The sequence below is a fragment of the Musca autumnalis genome, unplaced genomic scaffold, assembly GCF_047663935.1.
Source record: "Musca autumnalis isolate F117 unplaced genomic scaffold, ASM4766393v1 scaffold_1, whole genome shotgun sequence".
Taxonomy (NCBI): domain Eukaryota; kingdom Metazoa; phylum Arthropoda; class Insecta; order Diptera; family Muscidae; genus Musca; species Musca autumnalis.
In genome coordinates this window covers 220,297,585-220,319,241 of record NW_027411644.1, presented here as the reverse complement: position 1 = coordinate 220,319,241, position 21,657 = coordinate 220,297,585, and the positions used below count along the sequence as shown (strand labels likewise).

Sequence of the window (21,657 nt, the reverse complement as noted above, 5' to 3'; positions counted from 1 at the left end):
TATGAATCGCATGTACACACTGATATGAGAGAAGTCTACCTTGTACCTTCGGGGATGTTATGAGAACATATGTATATGTCAGTATATTGTTGTTGTTGACGTAAGAGTATGCGATATAATATGTTTAATTCGAACCTAATTCAATATGTGAATCCAAAGATGCAACCGCTGCTGATGGACGGGATTCACTGCATAATTATTTATGCCTTCACAGACTGAAACTAGATGAATTCTATTGATTCCTGCTAGATAGAATTATTGATTTTCAGAATCGTTGGGAGCGGGGGATTGTCCTATCCACCATAATATAATTAGGATTACTCCTGCAATAACACTCAAGCAGGTGCTGTAAGGAAAGCATATAATTATGCTGACGTACCGAATGCATATTCATGCCATCATGTAAATGGTCCACTGAAATGGTAAATTGTCCTTGTTATAGTTCACAGGGCAGCGTTCTGACAGATCTAATACACTTTCGTTGCGTTATACTTATTTCAAGGACCAAACTGGCTTATCACAGACTTACCACAGACAGACCTATCGCGTTATAGGTACTCAACAAGGTTTCTTTATGTCCAACTGATGTCGGCTAGGGACATGAGGTCTTTGGACCTACTCCTACATTTGCCGCCTATAGCTATGGCATGCGCCGACGACCTAAACATGCTATCGAATCTGATCTTAAAGACGAAGGGGATAGTTTGTGGTCAGAACTGTTCTAACGTCGACCTGGAGATTCAGTGGCATTCAGTGCATATTCATAGCGCGAAGTAACGGAGTATGATTGACTAAATTGCAGTTTAACCTTTCACAAATGTCAAGAATACAGAAGATCCCTATGTTGTCTAGAGGTTGTGGCCAAAAAATCGCACTGCACAAGACATTTACAAATTTTAAATGGTCATATCTCCTATAGATCATCTAAGTTATTATAATCCGTTCCAAAAAAATGTATGTATGTATATAAATATAAAACAAAAACAACTTTATTATTTATAAAATATTTCCTCAAAAGTCACTCAAAATGGTTTGAGTGCATTTCCCCACACACAATTCACTCTTTGCTCATATCCTCAATCATTCATCCCCAAATCACTTGTACAACATTGTATGAATTGATCGAGGAGGTACATTAACAATGGTGGTGCCACGAATGCCATCATTTAGGGTAATATCCTGGGGAATTGATGCACTGAAAAACAGAGAGAAATTAAATGGCATTAATCTCGAGTAGTAGCGGTTAAGAGAAATGCAAATGCACAGACATTCTTATGTACAAAAATATAATAACATACATCCGTATGTATATGGGATATGTGTACCATTTAAAACATTGTTGTTAATGTCGAGCAGAACAGATGCACCAGCATTGAGTACTCTCAAGTGTATCAAGCGGAAAATAAACTATAAAAACTATTAACAATTTTTAGTTGAGATTTAAAGAGACATGTCACCCTACCCATCATAAACGGGTGCACTTAACATGAGAAGAGGAGGGTCGAATAATAAGTTGGGGCGAAAAATGTGATTTTATTTTATTAACCACCTTGGACATCAGACCACTGTTGGAAGGTGATAACCGGCTGGTCCTAGCAGATTTCAATGCACATCATGAGCTACGGCATTTCATCCTAGGGAATGAACAGAGAAGCAAAGCCGGCTGAGCAAATAGATAGATTCACATTTTGCATCGTGAACGCGGACGGACCCACCAGGATTAAAGGTCATAGTTCGCCTGACATATCCATCATCTCACCTGGTCTGATGAATGATGTGACTTGGCAAGCCCTATCCTCATCTTGATAAATAGACCACCCGACTTCGTATCCTCTGAACGCCAAGCAACGCTTCAGACAACTCCCCAATCCCTCTGATGTTCGGGTAGCAGAAAAGAATTTTCGAGATCTCATCACCACTGCAGGCGCTCGCCATATTCCTGTCGGTCGAATACCAAGCGAATAAGACCTAATTTCTCGGCAGAGGCAACATGATTATCGAATGAGCGTGATGAGCTTCTCCGTACAAACCCTAGCGACCCCAGAATCAGATATGTAATTGACAATGGAAATCAATAGGTTAGTCGGTGAACACAAGCGGAAAAAGTGACTAGAACATCTGAAGTGCTGCAACATTGGAACCGGTTGTGGTAAATTGTTTTCAACGGTTAAGGCGTTATCGAACGCTGCACAGTGGATCCACCTATTGGCCAAAAATAAAAAAATTAATGTCAAAATTTTGGTACAACATCTGGCAACTCTGACAGCTATGACATGGACCTTTTTTAAAATATATTAATTTTTGTTTCATTCGATCGCGATCTTCTTAAGAACAGCTTTAAAAGTCGGAACATTTGACTAATAATTTTTTGTTGTGAATACAACCTATATTTTAAGTGCAAGTAAATATATTCAAAATATCGCGAAACTAATACGTATAGCAAATTATTATAGCGGATTTTGAGGGCGGAGGTAATAGCTTAATTTTCATTAAAAATAGTGTTTTTGCGTGTTGTGGAATTCTAGTTAGCTGCATATTATCTTGGTGTATTTTGTAATGCCAATTCGATCATATACTTAAATTTGACCTAAGGTTTTAGTCATGATGCCCACCAGTGCCCACCTCGGGAATAATTTTCCAAAGTAGCTCATGGATTTAAGATTATTCAGTATTAAAATCAGCTGCCATCTAGTGCCAGACTATAAATGGTGGGCCGCTGACTAAAGCTGCCCTAGAATAGGGTTTCTATGGATATATTAGCGTATAACTCTGTTATCTGACCACGTACACTAACATAATTGGTATCAGTGGAAAGATGAAGAAATTTTCTTTCAAATTTCTCTTACGTTGGCGGTACGTGACTTCCAAGAAGAACGCTATAAGATCTATATTAAAAATTGTACCAATTTTCAGACAAAAATTTTGAATTTTTTAATCTGCTAAATTGGTTGGATTTTATGATGTTTTGTAGATTGTTTTGTTTCCCCAAGCATATTTTTGCATCATAAGATAATCGAGACCTTTGTTCATGTCATTTGGTATTAACAGCATAAAACAATTCTTACCGTATACCCCCTTCAGAGGGGAAAGGGGGGAGAATGTTACGCTCATGGTTTCATAAAACACTCTTCGCAGCAACATAAAGCTGTAACCAGCTCATTAGCTTGATATTTACACGGGAAATATTTTTGGCCACTTTCTCCATACAAGTGGATCCACTGTGCGCTAGTAAGAAGAATTACCGGACATCTGTCATGTTTAACGGTGTAGTTATGACAGATCCGAAGAAGTGCGCAGGCTACCTTTACCGACAATTTATCGAACACCCCGATAGCCGAGGTCTCAACTAGAACTAACCGCGCAACAAAACAATTATGGTAGCATTGGATCTGACCAAAGTTTTTGATACGGTCAGCCATGCTAAGCAGTTCGAGGCCTTGTTTGAAACGTTGGATCACCAACTGTTTGGGTTGTGCCCGTCATACATGGAATTCAGAAACGAGGAGGGGTGATATCTCCGGAACTGTTTCACATCTACCTTTCAGCAATTCCACGCCCTCTCGACGACATTGAGTTAATTACGTACGCGGATGCTTGTACGCTCATGGCGCCAGGTTCCACCGTTAATAGGCTAAACGCCTATCTCATTGATCTTGTTGAGTTCTTCCACTTGAAGAATATCAAAACATCCGCCACTAAGTCAACAGCCACACTGTTCACCATATGGACGGTGGAAACGGAGCTCCCACTGAAAGTGCAGTTCAATGTGTCAATAGTTCCGACACAAACTACCCCAAAGTCCTGAGGGTATGATTCGTTAGAAAGGGTGCTTCTATAGACCCTTTCAAAGAGAAAGGGTGCTTCTATAGACCCTTTCAAAGAGAAAGGGTGCTTCTATAGACCCTTTCAAAGAGAAAGGGTGCTTCTATAGACCCTTTCAAAGAGAAAGGGTGCTTCTATAGACCCTTTCAAAGAGAAAGGGTGCTTCTATAGACCCTTTCAAAGAGAAAGGGTGCTTCTATAGACCCTTTCAAAGAGAAAGGGTGCTTCTATAGACCCTTTCAAAGAGAAAGAGTGCTTCTATAGACCCTTTCCAAGAGAAAGAGTGCTTCTATAGACCCTTTCAAAGAGAAAGGGTGCTTCTATAGACCCTTTCCAAGAGAAAGGGTGCTTCTATAGACCCTTTCAAAGAGAAAGGGTGCTTCTATAGACCCTTTCAAAGAGAAAGGGTGCTTCTATAGATACTTTCAGAAAGAAAATGTGCTTCTATAGACCCTTTCGGAAAGAACGGGTGCTTCAATAGACCCTTTCAAAGAGAAAAGGTGCTTCTATAGACCCTTTCAAAGAGAAAGGGTGCTTCTATAGACCCTTTCAAAGAGAAAGGGTGCTTCTATAGACCCTTTCAAAGAGAAAGGGTGCTTCTATAGACCCTTTCAAAGAGAAAGGGTGCTTCTATAGACCCTTTCAAAGAGAAAGGGTGTTTCTATAGACCCTTTCAAAGAGAAAGGGTGCTTCTATAGACGCTTTCAAAGAGAAAGGGTGCTTCTATAGACCCTTTCTGAAAGAACGGGTGCTTCTATAGACACTTTCAAAGAGAAAGGGTGCTTCTATAGACCCTTTCAAAGAGAAAGGGTGCTTCTATAGACCTTTTCTGAAAGAAAGGGTGCTTCTATAGACCTTTTCTGAAAGAAAGGGTGCTTTTATAGACAATTCAGAAAGAAAATGTGCTTTTATAGACAATTCAGAAAGAAAATGTGCTTCTATAGACCCTTTCGGAAAGAACGGGTGCTTGTATAGACCCTTTCGGAAAGAACGGGTGCTTCTATAGACCCTTTCTAAAAGAAAGGGTGCTTCTATAGACCCTTTCTAAAAGAAAGGGTGCTTCTATAGTCCCTTCCTGAAAGAAAGAAAGCTTCTATAGACCCTTCATGAAAGAAATTGTGCTTCTATAGGCCCTTTCCGAAAAAGCGTGCTTCTATAGACCCTTTCTAAAGGAGAGGGTGCTTCTGTAGTCCCTTCCTGAAAGAAAGGGTGCTTCAATAGACCCTTTCTGAATGAAAAGGTGCTTCTATAGACCCTTCCTGAAAGAAAGGGTGCTTCTATAGTCCCTTCCTGAAAGAAAGAGAGCTTCTATAGACCCTTCCTGAAAGAAAGAGAGCTTCTATAGACCCTTCATGAAAGAAATTGTGCTTCTATAGGCCCTTTCAGTAAAAGGGTGCTTCTATAGACCTTTTCTGAAAGAAAGGGTTCTTATATAGACCCTTTCTAAAGGAGAGGGTGCTTCTGTATTCCCTTCCTGAAAGAAAGGGTGCTTCTGTATTCCCTTCCTGAAAGAAAGGGTGCTTCTGTAGACCATGGATAGGCAATGTGCTCTTACTGAGAGCAAGTGAGCGAAAACTTCAATGTAAAATGCATTGAAATGTATGCTCACTTGCTCTCAGTAAGCGCACATTGCCTATCCATGCTATAGACCCTTTCTGAAAAAAGGGTGCTTCTATAGACCCTTTCCGAAACAAAGGGTGCTTCTATAGACCCTTTCTGAAACAAAGAGTGCTTCTATAGACCCTTCCTGAAAGAAAGGGTGCTTCTATAGACCTTTTCTAAAGGAAATTGTTCTTCTATAGAACCTTTCTGAAAGAATGGGTGTTTCTATAGACCATTTGTGAAAGACAGGGTACTTTTATAGACCCTTTCAGAAAGAAAGGGTGCTTCTATAGACCTTTTCTGAAAGAAAGGGTTCTTCTATAGACCCTTTCTTTCAGAAAGGGTGCTTATATGGACCCATTCTGAAAGAAAGGCTGCTTCCGTAGTCCCATCCTGAAAGATCGAGAGTTTATATAGACCGTTTCTGAAAGAAAGGGTGCTTCTAAAGACCGTTTCTGAAAGAAAGGGTGCATCTATAGACCCTTTCTGAAAGAAAGAGTGCATCTATAGACCCTTTCTGAAAGAAATGGTTCCTGAAAGAAAGAGAGCTTCTATAAACCTTTTCTGAAAGAAATGGTTCCTGAAAGAAAGAGAGCTTCTATAAACCTTTTCTGAAAGAAATGGTTCTCCTATAGAACCTTTCTGAAAGAAAGGGTGCTTCTGTAGTCCCTTTCTGAAAGAAAGAGATCTTCTGTAGAGCCTTTCTGAAAGACAGGGTGCTTCAATAGTCCCATCCTGAAAGAAAGAGAGCTTATATAGACCCTTTCTGAAAGAAATGATGTTTCTAAAGACCCTTTCTGAAAGAAATGATGTTTCTAAAGACCCTTTCTGACAGAAAGGCAATTTCTATATACTACCACTAAAAATTGTCAACAAGCTTATCAGGAAGGTTTGAAAGATATTCATACTGATGCAGTCGCTGATGCTTTAAGAGCCTATCGCATGAATATTGTCAGCGGATATCACCTACCATCCGTGGCAGCGGAAGAATAACAACTGCCTTGGACAACGAAAGTTGCTGCTAAGGTAACAACAACCCACACTGCTGGATGAATCTATCCTAATTTACGGATAAAGCAATCCACATTCGGAGAAGTGGTAAATTAATGTTACCTCACTTTCCATACCTACCCTCGTGAGTTTCCGAACACTCTTCCCCATAAATTACCACAATTATTACTTGTTCTCAAGTGATATGAATTCTCCAACTAGAACTCCACCAATTGAAATAAGACATCATCACATATCGAGGTATAAAATTTAAGACATAATCATAAATTTTCCTCTACTTAAGAGGGAGAGAGGCGTTAGTAAAATGTCTCAATTGAAAACTAAAACGTTTCAAGTACCAGTCATTACATCAACAAGATATGCATTTCATTCACATGACTGCAGACGGAAGGGTATTGAACAAAAGACGCGTGCCAAGAGTTAAACATACTCATCCCTCCACCACCCGCCATGTACACAACAATGTATCACTTGCCTATTAAATATGACAACAACAATTACACCATCGCTACGTTGAAATCCCACTGCGCTCAACGATTGCTGCAGACTTGTCACTTTCACGTCGATGCGTTTCGAATCCGGCCATATAAATTTCGAGAAATGACCAATGCTATAAAACATTGGTTGTTTATAGAATTCGGAATAATCTAAAAATATTGACATTTTATATCATAAGTAAAATAAGTCATCGAAGTTATCTGCTTCACTTACTGCTGGTATTCACCACAATTGGTGCATCTACGAAATTATTGACATAATTTGGACCACCCTTTTCATCCAACAGCAAATTCCAATCAATCCAACCATTGAAGTTATGCTGCAAATCCTGGAGAAATGCTTTGATATATTGCTCGCCACGTTCCCATGAACCCAGCTCCGGGCCATGTGTTTGCCATGGCTTATCTCCAACACACGATTCTGTGTTCAGCAGTAGTTTATCGGGATATAATTTCATAGTGTTGTCAATCAATTCTGGACCAAAGACATCATCCCAATACCAATGAACAGCAAGACCGTCGAGATATTTTAGAGATTCCGGGTTGGTGGCATTCATCTGTATAAGGAAAGGGGGAACATGTTAAGTAACAAATACATCAATGACATTTGAGGAAGGTAAATATTAATTAATTAGATGTAACCATGTAGTATAAATTGTAACTGTGTCTATATCCTCCCACAGAACTTATTTATATCTTTGTAAAATTCTTCGGTCACTACACCCACTTGGTGATCTACATAGGTACGTATATCCAATATCTAATTGCCTTTCAAATCTTAATCATCCATAGAAAATTTGCCACACTAAACTTACCCTTTCGAACCATGTTGGATATGTATAACGCTGATCATCGTTGCCGAATATCAAAACATCTTTGAATTGAGATTTCCTCAGCATTGGTCCGAGGTAGTCATTTAAATAAATTGCCTAAATGAAATGAAAGAATGAAAATTGTCATTAATAAAAGCGAAAGAGAAAGGAACATTTTTCTCAAGAAGAATGTAATTGGGACGAAGATAAATAACCCGTAAGGAACAAGAAGCTGAATGTATAATAGGGTGGTATAGATACAGCAATCTATAGAAAAACAATTCACAATAGAGTGAACTGTTTCCACAGGTAGGTCAAATTCGAAGATGGGCTTTATTGGCCCACGTTTTGATATAGCCCCCATATAACGGTACCTCCCGATATTCAGTATTAACTACAATTTTTAACCGAACTGGCTGTAATTTGACATTTGAGATTCCCTGTTCATACAAACTTACTACCCAGAAAACACTTGGACATCACATGACCCAAAACTCCCCATTACGAAGTAATGTAAATAAGCCACCTTCGGCATAACCATTTTCTTATTTATATAGGCCGATCCATCTGTTGTTATAACAATCGAGTGAACTTTTTCCATAGGTAGGTTAAATTCGAAGATGGGCTTTATCGGCCCACGTTTTGATATAGCCCCCATATAACGGTTCCTCACGATACACGGTATTAACTACAATTTTTAACCGAACTGGCTGTAATTTGGCATTTGTGGATCCCAGTAGTCACAAAACTTCTACATACCCAGTGTACATACGTTTATATTTGTATGTTTTTTCTGTTGTAGGAGCAGCATATCCAGGAATACCTGGATGGAGGAAACTCTAGGACCAATTTAATTGTGTTCAGTTTGTCATATCGGCATTCAGCACACTCAAACTTCAGTGAGATGCAATAGATTTCGGTAGTGGGTGCATCTCAGGTGTTGTTCTGGACTCGTCCATGTGAGTGACTACGACAGTGAGTTGTTGTTGTCAGCAGAATACGTGACTCCCCCGCAGTCTCCCAACAGCAGCCAATGTTCCAATCCTTGAAATGCATCCTCTTAGCAATTTAATTGCAATGAACTCCGAGGTAAGATCGAGGAAATATTGGAGTCTATGAGTCGGAAGAATACCTTGGACGGGGCGATGCGCACAGTGTGTTCTATACAGACCTACCTTGCTAAAACTTTCAATGGCCCATACATGGGATAGCAGTCAAGTGTGGAACTGCCAAGGTAGAGATGCTTGACGTATACATCTCCCCGATAAATATCTGTGTTCCAGGTTATAGGACCAACATTAGCCCGCTTTTGGAATGTCATAACCCTCTGGTCTTAGGGAACTTTAATGTTCACCATGAGTTCTGCCATTAGGTCCTCGCCAATGACCAGAGGGGCTGAGCAGATATATAGATCTACGTTTTGCACTGTAAATGAGAACACTCCTACTAGAATTAGCGGAGTGTGACACAGTTCGCCAGATGTAACAATTGCGGTGCCTAATCGGACAAATGACATCACTTAACGTTTCCCTTGGGTCAGACCATCTCCCCATAATTGTCTCCATCAGCAGACCACCAGATATCATCACCTCTGAACGCCGCACATTCATCAATCAATGACCCAGCCTCAGAGAGTTCAGCAATCACCTCTTCAGAGATCTGCTCAATCCTTCTGATGTTCGGGCAACAGAGATGGCGTTCCGAAACATCATCACTGATGAAGCCGCTCGTTATATACCTGAGGATCGAATACCCGAAATGAGACCAAATTTCCCAGCGAGGGATTAGCATATGAAGCTTCGCCGAGCCAACCCCAGTGACTTCAGAGGCAGGGAGCCGACACTGGAAGTTAACAGTTGCGTCAGTGAGCACCAGCGGAACAAGTGGCTAAATCATTTGAAGAGTTCCAACATTGAAACCGGAATAAGTGATTTGTGGACAAGGGTTAAGTCACTATCGAATCCAGGAAAGAAGGAAAAGACCTCAGTCACGTTTGGCGACTTTACGTTGACTGATCCTAAGAATGGATGGAATTGCTATGGTAATGCTGAAAAGCTGGCTGCGCCGTGAGTCGAGTATCTGACCACAGTTCGCAACCCGACGCTAGCCACCTACATCGTGCCCGAAATTTTGGAAATGGGCAGGGTGGTTCCACTACTAATGCCAGGCAAGGATGCCAGCCAAGGTGAATCATACAGACCGATATCGGTTTTGTCGCCCGTAGCTTTACTCCTCCCCAAAATCAGAAATAACTATTCAGTTGTAAATCATTAGCATGGGTTCCGTATACAGCACAGCACGTCAAAGGCACTGCACGCCATCTCCACATATATTAGTCGAGGAACAAGCCATGCGATAGGACAGAGTGTGTTGGCGTTCGACTATTCAAAGGCCTTAAATACTGTCAAGCACTAAACGCTGTTTCAAGACATTGAAACATTAATTATATGTTGTTGTTGTAGCAGCATGTTTGATGCTAGTCTCGGTCTCAGGTCAAACCGGTACCGAAGAACCCACTGTCGTGTGATTGATTAATTATTAATTTAATGTGTACACGCAATTCCTACTTTGAATTCAGAAACAAGAATTCCATGCCCCGTAGAGTGAAACAGGGAGTTCTGCAATGCGGGGTGATACCTACGGAACTGTTTTCTCTTTACCTCTCCTGTATTCCACCATCTAAAGACTGCATTGAGTTTGTAAGGTATGCGGATGATTGTAATATCTTGCCGTACATTCCTGATGCCATTTGTGAAAGCCTGAACTCCTATTCCGCCAATATAAGTGCAACGCGATGGAAAAATATTTAAAACTGTCAGAATGCCGCAGGATGCCTCCCCATATCATCAGTGAACAATCTGCATGTGGAGTCGAAGATTCTTTCAATACGGCAACACGATGGCATGCTCTCGCAGCATGCCATTGGTGTTACCGTGATAGTTATCCTAATCACCCTATGGTGATAGGACTCCCCCACAGTCATGTCAAGAGGGACCTTCATGATCGGGAGAGAGGTATAAAAAAATATAAAACAAAACGCCTAGATCAGCAAGCAGATTCGGATAGCATTCACATACGTGCAGACGCATATGCCAAATATACCACTGGCATGCGAGTGCGGTCCTCGGAGTACGTCCCCCATCTACCGCAGCTGAAGAACGTCAACTGCCAAGATAAATCAAGCCTTCTAAAGGTCTTCGTTCCAAATAAGGCCTTCTGAAAGATATATTTCAAAGAAACCCGCTTCTTTCCAAAGAAGAACTTCAAAATGTCTTATTTCAATAGAAGACCTTCAAAAGATTGTCTTTCGACAGAAGACCATATCCATAGACGATCTTCTTTCCATAGAAGACCTTCAACACCCCTTTTTCCATAGAAGACCTTCAAATTGTCTTCTTACCAAAGAAGATCTTCACAGGTCAGTCTTCCACAGAAAACCTTCAACCGGCCTTCTTTCTGCAGAAGTCTTTTAAAAGGTCTCCTTTCCATAGAAGACCTTCACAAGGTACTCTTTTAATAGAAGACCTTCACAAGGTAGTCTCTCCATAGAAGACCTTCACAATGTATGTGACTTTCAAAAGGTCGTCTTCCCATACAATACCTTTAAAAATTATTCTTTCCATAAAAGAGTTCTAAAAGACCTTCTTTCCATAGAAGACCTTCAAAGCGCCTTCTTTGCCGGGAAGACCTTCAAAAGGTCTACTATCCATAGAAAACCTTCAAATGGTTGTCTTTCTAAAGGAGACCTTCAAAAGGTCCAAAGAAGAAATTCAAGAGATCTTGTATTCATAGAAGACCTTCAAAAGGCCTTCTTTCTATAGAAGAACTTCAAGCGATCTTCTTTCCATGAAAGATCTTTAAAATTATGTCTTTCTAAAGAAAACCTTCAAAAGATCTTCTCTCCAGAGAAAATATGCTGAAACAGCTGGATGAGTCGAGAGTTGAATATCTCACGAAAGTTCTCAAGTCACTTACATCTTCCGAAATATGGAAAAAGGGCATGGTAGTCCCGCTATTGAAGCCAGACTAGGATGCCAACAAAGGTGAATTGTACAGACCGATTTCGATTTTCCCGCTAACGATTTGACGATTTTTGTAACTTTCGAGAATTTTTTATTTCAATCCCATTGATGTACCATTCCATACACCCTAATAAACGCTGCAACGCTTTTGTGTGTGTGCTTGTATCAACATACTTTTCTACATACCTGATTTCGTGGTGTCCAACCCAAACTCATGAAATGCACGAAAAACCAACCAATGACTCCGTTTAGAGGCTCATTGCCAGTGGATATGGCCCAAATCGTTATATTTTTGGCCTGCATCAATTCAAGAAATCTGTGGCCGAATGAAATGTTAAAGAAGAAACGGGGGAAAAAATAAATAAAATGAAAATGAAATAAATAGCCTATCAACGAAAGAGAATAGTTAGTTTTTCAAAAATATTTTTATTTTTCAATATAATCTCCTGAAACTTCAATACACTTAGTCCAACGCTTTTCTAGCAATTCTATCCCTTGATTAAAATAGTTTTCCTCAAGGTCTTCAAAATAGTCGTTTACAACTGTAATTGCATCTTCATTTGAGGTAAAACGCTTGCCAGCAAGGATTTTTTTTAGATTTGGAAACAAGTAAAAGTCACTGGAAGCTAAATCGTACTTTAATTCGTTGATTTTAGCCATTGTTAAAACACTCTTGTGCGCTGGTGCGTTGTCTTGATGAAAAATTATTTTTTTGTGTTGTAAGCCAGGACGTTTTTCTCGAATTTGTACATTTAATTGATCCAAAAGGTTGCAATAGTACTCTGAATTTATTGTTTTACCCTTTTGCAGATAGTCAATCAATAAAATACCTTTGAAGTCCCAAAAAACCGTTGCCATAACCTTACCAGCCGATTGAATTGTTTTTGCCTTCTTTCGGGCACTTCCTTTAGCTTCAGTCCATTGTTTGGATTGTTTTTTGTCTCTGGAGTATAGTGGTGGATCCATGTCTCATCAACAGTTATGAAAGGACGCTTAAAATCCATTTTATTTCGCTTAAAACGATCCTAACAAGCTTGAGAAATGTTCATTCTTATGCGTTTTTGATCAACTGTTAACAAATGCGGCACCGATGTTGCAGAAAGCTTTTTCATCTGTAGTTCTTCATGCAAAATTAAATGGACTTGATCACTTGAGATGCCCATGATATTAGCAATTTCACGCACTTTTATTCGTCGATCATTTAATACCATATCATGCACTTTGGCTACAATTTCTGTTGTTGTTGCTGTTTTTGGACGTCCAATACGTGGTTCATCTTCAATGCTTGTACGACCACGTTTAAATTCAGCAACCCAATTTTTACTGTTGCATATGAAGGAGCACTTTCACCTAACACATTCACCATATCATTATAAATTTCTTGTCCCGATAAACCTTTTTTATGTAAATATTTAATGACAGCACGCATTTCTAATTTTACCATTGTAAAAAAATTGCGGATGCGTCTTTTTGAACACCTGTTTCTATATGAAGGAGTTGCCAGATCGAAACAAAATTTAACATGTGTTCATAACAGAGATGGAAGTTTCCAAAACACTTAATTTTTTCCTGTTTATACCGCGCTTTTTGTGCTAGGCTAAGAAGTTTCCGAACTGCCCTCGTATGTTGGACAACTAAATTTGTATTAATTAATATTTAAATTTCCATTTTTGCTCTACTTACTTGAGATGATACAGGGCCCATGTTTGATAATAGGTCGATTTTAATTGACTAAAACCAGTCCAATTATTATTTGTTTTCATCCACGGCGGTGGACTCCAGGCTGCAGCCATAATTTTCAAATCTTTGATGGCCGTAACTCGTTGCAGTCTCTTTATTTGTTCCACTTTTAAAATGTCACGTTTATCAAGTTGTGTAAAATTACTGAGGGTTGCATCATTTTGTGGCATTTCATTGTAGGCCCAAGGTTCTAAATCAAAATCACAACCACCAATCGAGGTGCGTATCATGTTGTAGCCAATGCCATCCTTGTGATAATATGATCTGCAGAGGAGAATATTTCAATAACAATTAATTGAAAATTAATTTAATGAAATGTCTACCACTTACTTGTAGAGATGATCTTGCAGTTCAGGCTTTAATTTGTCCAATAAGTAGGCAACAGTACCGGTAAATGCTCCTCCAAACCCCGTGATTTTTTGATAGGTTTTGTTACGATTGATGGTAATGGAAGCTGAGGATTTTGCTAATCTAATGGGTAACGAAAATACTGAAATAAAGAATACGAATTATATAAGAAAAGTACAAATAGGAACGAAGTAATATGAACGATGTATTGTGAAAAAGCTATAAAAAGATAAATGTGAACTTTAGGTTCCAAGACGCAAGACATCATTATTTAAGAACACGTTTTTAATTAATTCTATGAGAAGAAGACCATAAAAAGGTCTTCTATAGAACGTTTTGAAGGGTAGAACACATTTTGTAGGTATTCTTTTGGTAGGACACCCTTTGGAGGTCTTTTGTGGGAAGAAATCCATTGATAGAGTTCCTACGAAGAAGAAGGAAAGAAAATATTTTAAAAATCTTCTCTGAAAAGTAGACATTTTGAATGTCTCCTACCTTGGGAAGGCCTTCAATGGATAGAATATGTTTTGAAGATATTCAATTGAAAGAAGGCTTTTTGAAGGTCTTTGATAGAAAGAATACCTTTTCAAGATTTTCTGCGGAAAAAAGAGGGTCCTCTGGGAAAGAAAACCTTTCAAGGGTCTAAAGGCCTTCTATGGATAGAAGATACATTGAAAGTCTTCTACCGTTTGAAGATCTCCTATGGAAAATTTGTCCTCTGAAGATGTTCAACCGAAAGAAAACATTTTGAAGGTCTTCTATGAAAAGAAGACCTTATTGATGTCTTTTATGGAAATAAGACCATTAAAGGTCTTCTCTGGAAAGAAGACCCTTTGAAGGTCTTTTATGGCAAGAAGAACTTTTGAATGTCTTCTATTGGAAAAAGACCATTTTAAGATCTTCTGTGGAAAGAAGATCTTTCGAAGGTATTCTATAGAAAGAATACCTTTTGATGGCCTTCTATAGAAAGAAGACGAAGGCCTTCTATGGAAAGAAGACCTTTTAATGCTCTTCTATTGAAGGAACACCTTTTGAGGGTCTTCCATTGAACGAAGTTCTTTTGAGGGTCTTCTATCGAAAGAAGACCTTTTTAAGGTCTTCTATGGTAAGACTATGTTTGGAAGGGCTTCTTTGGAAGGAAAACGTTTTGAAGGTATTCTATTGAAGGAAGACCTTTTTGAAGGTATTCTATGGAAAGTAGACATTTTGAAGTCTTCTATAGAAAAAATACCTTTTGAAGGTCTTCTATGGAAAGAATACATTTTGAAGGTCTTCTATAGAAAGAAGACCTTTTGAAAGTCTTCTATAGAAAAAATACCGTTTGAAGGTCTTCTATAGAAAGAAGACCTTTTGAAAGTCTTCTACAGAAAAAAATACCTTTTGAAAGTCTTCTATAGAAAGAAGGCCCTTTGAAGGTCTTCTATGGAAATAAGACCTTTAGAGAGTTTCTTACAGAAGGAAGACCTTTTCAGGGTCTTCTACGGTAAGAAGATCTTTTGAGGGACTCCTATGGAAAGAAGCCCTTTAGAAGGTGTTCTATGGTAAGAAGGCCTTTTAAAGGTCTTCTATCGAAAGAAGACCTTTTGAAAGTCTTCTATAGAAAGAATACCTTTTAAATGTCTTTTATGGAAAGAAGACCTTTTGAAGTTCTTCTATGAAAAGAATACCTTTTTAAGGCCTTCTATGGAAAGAAGACTTCTACGGAAAAGTCCTTTTGAAGGTCGTCTATGGAAAAAAGACCTTTTGAAAGTCTTCTATAGAAAAAATACCTTTTGAAGGTCTTCTATGGAAAGAAGACATTTTGAAGGTCTTCTATAGAAAGAATACCTTTTGAAGGTTTTCTATAGAAAGAACACCTTTTGAAGGTCTGCTATGAAAAGACTATCTTATGAAGGTCTTCTGTGGAAAGAAGATTTTCTATGCAAAGAAGAATTTTTGAAGGTATTCTATGGAAAGAAGGTCTTCTATTGAAAAAAAACTTTTGAAAGTCTTTTATTAAAAGAAGACCTTGTGAGGGTCTCCTATGGAAAGAAGACCTTCTACGGAAAGGAATCCTTTTGAAGGTTTTGCTATGGAAAGAAGACTTGTCTAGGGTCTTCTATGAAAAGACTACCTTCTGAAGGTCTTCTGTTAATAGAAGAAGACCTGAAAGAAGACTTTTGAAGGCCTTCTGTGAAAAGAAGACCTTCTATGGAAAGAAGACCTTTTAAAGGTCTTCTATGAAGGAAGACCTTTTGAAGGTCTTCTATGGAAAGACTATGTTTGGAAAGGCTTCTTTGGAAGGAAAACCTTTTGAAGGTCTTCTATTGAAGGAAGACCTACTTGAAGATATTCTATGGGAAGAAGACCTTTTGTAGTCTTCCATGGAAAAGAAACTATCTATTGAAGGAAGACTTATTGAGGGTCTTCTATGGAAAAATGACCTTTTGAAGGAGACCTTCTACGGAAAGAAATCTTTTTGAAGTTTTTCTGTGGAAAGAAGGCCTTTCTAAGGTCTTCTATGACCTTAGACCTTCTGAAGGTCTTCTGTTAAAAGAAGAAGACATGAAAGAAGACTTTTGAAGGCCTTCTATGAATAGAAAACCTTCTACGGAAAGAAGACCTTTTCAAAGTCTTCTATTAAAGGAAGACCTTCTGAGGGTATCCTATGGAAAGAGGACCTTTTGATGGACTTCTATGGAAAGAAGACCTTCTGAAGGTCTTCTATGGAAAGACTACGATTGGAAGGGCTTCTTTGAAAGGAAAACCTTTTGAAGGTCTTCTATTGAAGGAAGACCTATTTAAAGGTATTCTATGGAAAGAGGACCTTTTGAAGTCTTCTATGGAAAAACTACCATTTGAAGTTATATTATGGAAGGAAGACCTTTCGAAGTTTTTTACGGAAATAATACATTGTCTTCTACATATGTAGAGAATACCTTTTGAAGATCTTCTATGGAAAGAAGACTTTTTAATTGTCTTCTATGGAAGAAGACCCTTTGAAGGTGTGTCATCTGTCTGGTTTATCCTGGCAGCTGACGTTCTTCAGGTGTGATAGATGGGGGATTCACTCCGATGACCGCATTCACACGATAGTTGTTTATGGCATCTGGGACTGCATCTGTATGAATGTCATCTAAACCTAATTCATAAGCTTGTTGATCTAAGAGGTTCTCTCTTAATGTCGTTGGACCACAATCTCTCTCTGTCTTCCTAGATCAAGAAGATCCCTCTTCACAAGCCTTGGTGGAGAAGTCCTATCCAACACGCGGTGTTTGGAATGACTCTCACGACAAGATCCATGTAAGTAATGCTACAAGAACATGCCGGAAAAATCTTTGACTCATCTTGCAAATTGTCCACTAATGGCATGCTACTCACAGGGCGGCATTCCTACAGGTTTGAATATTTTTCCATCGCATAAGTGCAATGTGGTGCCGCATAGCTTTCCAATTCTGTTGCCATCGACCAGGACATTCAAGATTGATTAAAAAGGAGTTCAGGCTTTCACAAATGACATTAGGAAAGGTACCTGTCAACAAGATCGTACAATCATCCGCATACTATACGATCTCTATGTCTTCTGAAAGTGGTGGAATACAGGAAAGGTAGATCTTAAATAGTCTCGGAAATATCACTACACCTAGGGGAACTCCCTACTTCAAGGGCTTTAGATTTTTTGTTTTTGAATTCCACATACTACTGGTGTCCACAAATATAATTCATTATCCAACGTTAGCCGGAGGGTAGTCTGCTCGATGTCCTCAAACGGCATGGAGTGTTTGACATCATCAAATGCTTTTGTTATATCGGGCGCCACTAACACTTTTCTCAGGGCTTGTTGTGATTGAGTTCTCTCCTGCTTTATTCGGAGATGGCATGCAGTGCTGTGCTGCTTACGGAACCCATGCTTATTTGTGATCGGCAACAGGATAGCTATTTTCTATACTGGGGAGAAATAAAAGTCAAAAGTCTTTGCTACGGGTAACAGAGGCGAAAGCGGTCTGTACGATTCATCTTAGCTGGCATCCTTGCTTGGCTTCAGTAGCTGGGCTACCTTGCCCATTTTCCAGGCTTCGGTGTGTTGCTAGCTTAGAACTTTCGTAGAACTTTCGTAAGATACTCATCGCTAGGTTCATTCAATTGTTTCAGCATTACCATGAAGATTCCACATTGTGTGTAAATTGTAGTGGCTCCTCCTTGGCAGGAAGGGATCTATTGCGACATAGAACTCATCTCTTCGACCTGTCACTCCAGAGGTGCTCGACGAATTTTCGATTAAAATTAATTGCAGGCCTCCTTGGATCAATCAGCGTAACGTCGCCAACGTGACTGAGGTCCTATCTTCCTTCTTTACAGGATTCGAGAGTGACTTAACCGTTGCCCACAATTCACTAATTCCGGCTCCAACGTTGCAACTCTCCTGATGATCTAAGCACTTGTACTGATTGTGCTCATCGACCAACCAATTCACTTGTAATGTCAGTTCCTTAACTGAGGGGTCACTAGGGTCGACGTTTATTTGCTAGTCCCACCTCCTCTGCCGGGAAATTTCATCTCACCTAGACTGTAATTGTGTGTCCCGAAAAATCCTTTCTGCTTACCTTACATCTTACAGAAGTTTTGGGCAGTTCTCTGAAGCGGTGATTGGTGAACTCCCTTATGTGTCTAGTTGTTGTTGTAGCAGCATAGAAACCTATGTAGAAGCATAGTTAGTATTAATGCAATAACAATTACCATTAGATGGGCCAAATCCAAATATTTTCCCTAAAGAATTCCTATTGTCCACCATTATGGCGTCTGGATTAAATCGTTCTTCTCTGGATTTCGGTGTGGCATTTTTGTGGTAATCTTCAATTTTTGTTACAGTACCAGCAGTAAATTTTCCCTCAGTTTGGTGGAATCGCAATCCATTCTAAATAAAAAACGGCAGTTAATTATTAAATTGCAGTATAGCCGAAGTCGGATATAATAAAGTTGATTTATATTTATGCAAATTAATATTTTTATAAACAAATAAAAAAGTATCAGTCGGCTTTGCCGACAGAGATATACCCTCAGCCTGTGCAAATTGAAACACTTTTTTTCACAAAACAACTTATGTATTTAGGCGGTTTTAAAATTTTGATCTCGTATGAACCGACAAAAATATTGATTATGATTAAAGTTCAAAAATTTTGCTGAAAAGGTACTTAAAGGAATGGACCGACATAGACCATGGGGGTGCCATAGGCGGTTTTTACACCCTTCGGGCTGCTTTCTCAAGAAGTATGGACTTGCCCCTGAAACAACTTTTACCATCGTAATTGAGGCAGCGAATGTAAGTTGCTTCAATAAAAATCAAAGTGATTCAATAGCAGGTCTTAAAGTGAAATTATCCAAAATTTTGTGTGGGAGGTACGGGATGGAGTGGACAAATATAGTCCATATTCGAACCTGATCTATATCTGGTAGATATTATGAGACTTTACACATTCTCATAATATCATAACTTTACACATTCTCATAATATATATGGACCAAATCGGTCACTCCCATCAAGAGTTATCGTGCCCACAATTTTTCTGAATATTTTTGAACTTTTGTGGGGTAGGTACCTGAAGGAGTGGACCGATATGGCTTATCTACGAACTTAAACTAAGTTTGGAAACAATATTACGAAGGCCAAATTTTGGCCGGAACCGGCATTTCCGTTCGAGAATTATCTTGCGCTTCCACCCATAAACATGGTGTCATAGGGTTTGTTTTTCAACTTTCAGGCTATTTTTTCAGGAAGTATGGACTTGCCCCTGAGGAAACTTGTACCTTCGTATAGGGGACAGTGAATACAAGATGGTACAACACAAACCAAGGCGATTCGAGAGCAGGTCCTAAACTGAACTATTCGGAAATTTTGTGTGGGAGGTACTCGAAGGAGTTTACAGATTGAGTCCATATTGGAACCTCATCTAAGTCTGGTAAAAATTTCATAATGTGCAAAGTATGGACCAAATCGGTTACTCCCTTCAAGAGTTATCGTACGCACAAATTTTCCGAACATTTTCGAACTTCTGTGGGGTAGGTACCGGAAGGAGCGGACCGATATAATCCATCTTTGAACTTGAACTAAGTTTGGACAAAATATTACGAAAGCCAAATTTTGGACCGAATCGGCAGATCCGTTCGAGAGTTATCTTGCGCTCCAACCACTACACACGGTGTCATAGGGTTTTTTGTAACTTTCAGTCTATTTTCTCAGGAAGTATGGACTTGCCCCTAATGAAACTTACAGCGTCGTATAGAGGACAGCGAATACAACTTGTGTAAACAGAAATCAAAGAGATTCGAGACCAGGTCCTAAACTGAACTTTTCCGAAATTTTGTGTGGGAGGTACCCGAAGGAGTGGACCGCTTGAGTCCATATTGGAACCTAATCTAAGTTTGGTATAAATTACACGATGTGCAAAGTATGGACCAAATCGGTTATTCCCTACAAGAGTAATCGTGCGCACAAGTTTGCGACAATTTTTGAACATTTGTGGGGGAGGTACCTGAAGGAGTGGATCTATATGGCCCATCTTCGAACTTAAATCGAATCTGGACAAAATATTTCGATACCCAAAATTTGAACCGAATCGATTGATCCGTTCGAGAGTTATCGTGCGCACCAGCCAGACAGACAGACGGACGGACATTGCTAGATCTACTCAAAATTGTCTGAAACGGATATCGTACAAACATACTTGGGTTCTAAAACCATTATTTCGATGAGGCACATTTTTGGTCGTATCAAAGTGTAAATACCCTCTTTAGCCTAAAGGCTGAGGGTATAAAAAGTTGATTGGAATCCCAGAATTTTCAATTACACAGTGTTAACAACAACAAATAATATTAAAGAATTCTTAAATTTAAATATTTGTAATATAAACTCGACTTACTTTACTCGATGAAATCATAAACCACGAAGTATCCGCTTCAAGTTTAGGCTCTTCAAGATAATCACAATAATCTGTGGAACATCTGCAAACCAAGCCATACTTCGTTTCTACAAGATCACATTGTGAATTTGTGGTATCTACAAACAACAAATGTACAATTTTATATTATTACAACAACAACAACAATTGCATTTAATAACTTACCAACAAAATACACAATAATTAATAAAATTAATAAATTAAATAATAAACTATTTCTTTTCATTTTTAACAACAAATACTGCACTCTCGTGTAGTTTCATTTAATGTTCGAAATTTCACTTTTCGTTTCTGCGACCGTCATCCGCTAGCTTCAATTTAACACTACTCTTCACAAACTGCTAGTGGTGGGTTCCGCTTTCGAACTTTCGCAAACAAACGCAGCAGTAGGTTCCAGCCAGCGCAGCGGTCAGTCAATAACGCTATAAAATACATTGGCGTCTAACAGAATTAAAATCAGCGCTCTCTGTCTCTCCCACTCTCTATCAATTTTTGTTTACACTGGCCCAATAAAATCAGCAGGGTGGCATGCTCCCCTGATCTTCTTATCACCACATATGAATGTTTATTTATTTTTTCTACATTCTTTTGAGGTTTTTGTAGGGGTCTTTTAGGTTTAGTTAATCTCTCGTTTATGTTTTCTCTCTGCAATTTTAGAAAGGCATAACTATGGGTCGTTCCATTCCTAAAAGTAGTAAGCAATAAAGAAACAAGTAAAAAATATTAAATTCGGCCGGCCGAAATTTTTATATCCTCCGCCATCATAAAATATTCTGAAGTAACATGGTCAATTATTCTGAAATTAGGTCAGAAAATGTATCTAAAAATGTCTTTAATAAAGTGTGGACCTATGAGATGTTTTGTGACC

The 21,657-nt window shown here is 39.0% G+C and overlaps 1 protein-coding gene across 1 annotated transcript; it reads right to left on the bottom strand.

The window, feature by feature from the left end:
* Positions 1-965: 965 nt before the first annotated feature.
* LOC141391094 (lysosomal acid glucosylceramidase-like) lies at positions 966-21,130 on the bottom strand. The gene is made up of 10 exons (XM_073964014.1): positions 20,955-21,130; positions 20,751-20,887; positions 18,571-18,748; positions 13,837-13,996; positions 13,450-13,770; positions 11,953-12,082; positions 7,748-7,861; positions 7,147-7,489; positions 6,911-7,082; positions 966-1,195 (listed from the first exon to the last, which is right to left on the bottom strand). The coding sequence occupies exons 1-10, from the start codon at positions 21,013-21,015 to the stop codon at positions 1,096-1,098; spliced, it is 1,716 nt and encodes a 571-aa protein (XP_073820115.1). The 5' UTR covers positions 21,016-21,130; the 3' UTR covers positions 966-1,095.
* Positions 21,131-21,657: the final 527 nt, after the last annotated feature.

Bases quoted from the DNA above. Each gene is read 5' to 3' on its own strand.
- LOC141391094 (XM_073964014.1), bottom strand. From the start codon at position 21,015: ATGAAAAGAAATAGTTTATTATTTAATTTATTAATTTTATTAATTATT. The intron at 20,888-20,954 runs GTAAGTTATTAA...TGTTGTTTGTAG, and splicing joins AATTATTGTGTATTTTGTTG to ATACCACAAATTCACAATGT. The intron at 7,490-7,747 runs GTAAGTTTAGTG...TTCCTTATACAG, and splicing joins ATCCAACATGGTTCGAAAGG to ATGAATGCCACCAACCCGGA.